Consider the following 3797-nt stretch of genomic DNA (forward strand, 5'->3'; position numbering starts at 1 on the left):
GTAGAGCTGTGCCTGAGAGTCTCCAGAGTGGAACAAAAGCCACCAGGAATCCCCTGGGAGCAGGCTGGAAACTTGGAGTCGGGGAGCCTGCCCAGAGCCTGCGAGCTGATATCCCTGGGGACAGCAGTGCCAAGGGCATGTGTCCTCCTAAAAGGGACCAGAGCAGTACAGGCTGTCCAGCACAGGTTGTCCAGAGCAGCTGTGACTGCCTCATTCCTGGCACTGTTCTAGGCCAGGTTGGATGGGGCTTGGAGCAACCTGTCCCTGCACACGGCACGGGTGGCACTGGATGACCTTTAATGTCCCTTCCTATCCAAACCATTGCATGGCTCTGGAGTCTCTCTGCCATGGAGACAGGCTGGTAGAGCTACAGCTTCCCTGAAGCTCCTTCAGCTCCTGGCAGGTTGCTCTGTGGTCTCCACACAACCTTCTCTTCTCCAGGTTGAGCAGCCCCAACTCTCTCAGCCTGTCCTCGCAGGGAAGGTGCTTCAGTCCCTGCTCAGCTTTGTGGCTTCCTCTGGCCTTGCTCCAACAGTTCCATGTCCTCCTGCTGTTGGGGACAGCAGAGCTGTGTGCAGCACTCCAGCTGGGTCTCATGGAGCAGAGCAGAGGGGGAGAATCCCCGCTCTCACCTGCTGCCACATGCCTTGGGATGTACCCAGGACCAAGTTCGTTTCTGGGCTGTGACGACATTGAGCTCGTTGGGTTTGAATCCTCTCCCAGGTGCATCCTGGCTCCTGCCAACCCCCTGCCATTCTCAGCCAGCTCCATGCATTATTCATCTCCCAGAAAATCACAGAGCCTCTCCACAAAGCTCCTGGGCCTGTTGCCATAACAGCCCAAATCCCTGGGAGAACCTGACTCTGCACTGATTGGGCTGAGGAATGAGGTGGCTCCACTCAGAGCTCATCCCTCTGCTCCCAGCCTTGTCTGCTCTGTGTAGGGATGAGGGAGCAGTTCCCAAGGCCTGAGCTGGAGCTGGGGAGTGCCAAGGGCATCAGCTTCCCTTGGCCAGGAGCGGGAAGTGGGAGAGTATCAACGTCCTCTGGTGTCCAGGGCTGAGCATCTCCAAGCTGTGGTGCCCAGGGATGAGCATCTCCATCCTCAGGCTGGATGGGGCTTGGAGCAACTTGGGCTAGTGGAAGGGGTCCCTGCCCATGGCAGGGGGCAGGATGGGATGAGCTTTAAGGTCCTTCCCACCCAACCTACTCCATGCTCCTCAACATCCCTCTGACCACCACCTTAGGAAGGTGCCTGTGACAGCAGCCCCCCACATTCCTGGGGCCACACATCCCTCCCTTCCCTGCAAAACCACTCTGGAATTGTCTCCAGGGAGCGCCTCATGGAGGCTCTGCAGCCTCTCAAGTGTTTTTAACTACTGCTGCAGGAGCAGATGGTGCTGAAGCTCTCTTGGAAGTCTGACAGTGATAATCCTCCCTCTCTGCCTTCCCCCTGCAATGCACTCCATGCTTTTGGTTGGAATATTCCTCCTATCCTGCTTTTCCTTGGAGCCAGGAGGGGATTAAACACCTATATCTCCAGGAGCTTTGAGCTGGGAACATGAAACCCTTTGATATCTTCTCCCAAGGCTTTGGGAATCTGAAGCAGCTGTGGAATATGCAAATGTCTCAGAGCATTCTTACATGGAAAAACCTCCCAACCGACAACCTCTCCTGATTTCTCATCTTCCTTGCTTGCAGGAGGGATTTGGCTCACGAAGTCAACTGACTGTACAGAGGATGAGGCTGTGGGTGGGAAATGACAGCTCAAGGACTTCTAAAAAGAGCCAATTCCAACCCAGTTTCTCCTGGTGGCCTCTTCCCTATTTTAGCTCCTCTGGAATTCCACAGGAATTAGCTGCTTTCTTCCAGGTGCTGCTTTGGGTGGGGATTGTGTTCCCTCCCCGTGGTGGTGATGGACAAGGCACCCCTGGATGGAGCAGCACTAGGAGCCAGATGGGATTTGTTCCTGTGTTTATGGTTGGGATGTGCTGGGAGAGCTGCAGCCGTTCCTGCTGGGAGCAAGGAATCGCCCACTGGGATCACACACCACAGCCAGGTTGGGGTTTAGTGGCACCATGAACCTCTTGGGACAGGCTCAAAGACAGAGTTTTGGGTTTGGTAGCACCATAAACCTCTTGGGACAGGCTCGAGGACTCACCACAGCCAAGTACCTTCTCCAGCTCTTGTCCTGCTTCTCCTAAGCCTCAATTCCACTGTTCCCTGCTCCACAGCTCAGCCTGTGATACCCCAGGGGTGACACTGCTGTCCCCAACCCCATGTGCCACCACAAAGGGTGGCCGAGCCCTCTCACCCCTGGCAGATCCAAGCAGGAGACCCTCAGAGTGCTCCAATCCCACCTGGAACTCCATCAGGACCAGAACCACCTCCCAGCCGGAATTCCACAGACCACTCTCTTCTCCCAGAGCTGCAGGGACCAGCCAGGCATGGCTGAGTCTCTCCCACCCCCTCCCACGGAGCCAGCATCACTGCAGAGGGCCCTTCCCTCTCCTTCCCGGCAGGAATTCCTTACCCACAGACTTAGTCCTGGGGATGCCTTTGCGCAGGGAGATGTGAGGTTTGTCGGTGGCCGCCAGGACCCCTGGGTGTGCTGCCATGCCCTGGCGCTCGAACAGCGACTGCAGGGGGACAGGGAACCGCCAGGCTGGATGTGGCTGCAAGAGCTCAGCACCCGCCCTCAGCCCCTCAGCCCAGGTGGGACCAGGCCCTGTGCCTCCAAGAGGAGGATGGATCTTCCTCACCTGCACCTCCAGCTCCATCTTCACTTCACCTTCCCCCCTCCTCAACCTGTGTCCTCCCTTTTCCCCTGTTCCCTCCCCTCCCTCTCCCTCCTCCAGGGCCCTTCCATCCCTCTCCCCCTGTTCCTCCCTCTCCTCCGGTCCCTCCCGTCCCTCTTCCACTGTGTCCGCCCTCTCCCTCTGTTCCCTTCCCTCTCCCTGCCCAGTCCCGGGCTCACAGTGATCTCGGCGGGTGTGATCCTGCGGCTGGTTGGTCTTTGTTTCACAGTGGCTGCCCTGGAATCTGCCTCCACGATCTCTGCCCTCAGGGCTGGCTCTGCTGCCGCCAGGATCTCGTCCAGCTTCTCTGCAGGCCAAGGGGACAATCAGCAGGTCAGGGAGGGCAGCCCAGGTCCCCTCTGATGACCCCAGGAGGGAGTACTGGGCTGTGCTGCTCCTCTCCTCCCAGACAGCAGCTATCCAGGGATTTGGAGGCTCCTGGGCCTCCTCAGGTGACAGCTCAAGGTGGCACCATCCCATGCCGTTTTCCCACCCCACCCACACGTCCCTGTACACTGTGCAGTGCCTGACTCCAGCCTGGGACCTCCCACCTGGCTGTGCCACGCTCCAAGGAATCCACCCTACGTCAAAGAGCGCAACCCAGACAAACTGGGATGTTTCCAGCCCAAGTGATGCTCAAATGGCCTTGACACTCCTTGCCTGTGGGCTGAAGGTGCTGATGTCCACCTGGGCTGTAGCACCACTGGCAGAGCCACCATGGCCACACCTGTGCCACCGCATCAGCACCACCTGACCCATGGTGCTGAGGGCATCAGCCACCACATCCCTAGGAAGCATCCAGCCCTTGTTGGATGCTCCTCAGAGCTGCCCCATTCCCCCACTCCATGGTGTCCACCCCACTGGTGCCAGGATGTATCTCACAGGACACATCTCCAGCTCCAGCTGGCACGGGGGACTCTGTGGCTTAACACTCTGAACCTCAGGACGTCAGGTAGACACTGGCAACTGTCCCCACCAAACCCTCCTGAGGTGTCTCCAT

The 3797-nt window shown here is 58.3% G+C and overlaps 1 protein-coding gene across 1 annotated transcript in view; it reads right to left on the reverse strand.

Moving 5' to 3' along the window:
• SHANK3 (SH3 and multiple ankyrin repeat domains 3) overlaps nucleotides 1-3104 on the reverse strand; it is a gene marked incomplete at both ends in the record, with an annotated part of 8454 nt that extends 5350 nt beyond the window's left edge. Inside the window, 2 exons of the mRNA XM_009080144.1 lie at nucleotides 2533-2638; nucleotides 2977-3104. Of these exons, the coding sequence (XP_009078392.1) occupies nucleotides 2533-2638; nucleotides 2977-3104 (234 nt within the window). The remainder of the gene's footprint in view (nucleotides 1-2532; nucleotides 2639-2976) is intronic.
• Nucleotides 3105-3797: the final 693 nt, after the last annotated feature.

Source organism: Acanthisitta chloris, unplaced genomic scaffold (genome assembly GCF_000695815.1).
Source record: "Acanthisitta chloris isolate BGI_N310 unplaced genomic scaffold, ASM69581v1 scaffold10808, whole genome shotgun sequence".
NCBI lineage: Eukaryota > Metazoa > Chordata > Aves > Passeriformes > Acanthisittidae > Acanthisitta > Acanthisitta chloris.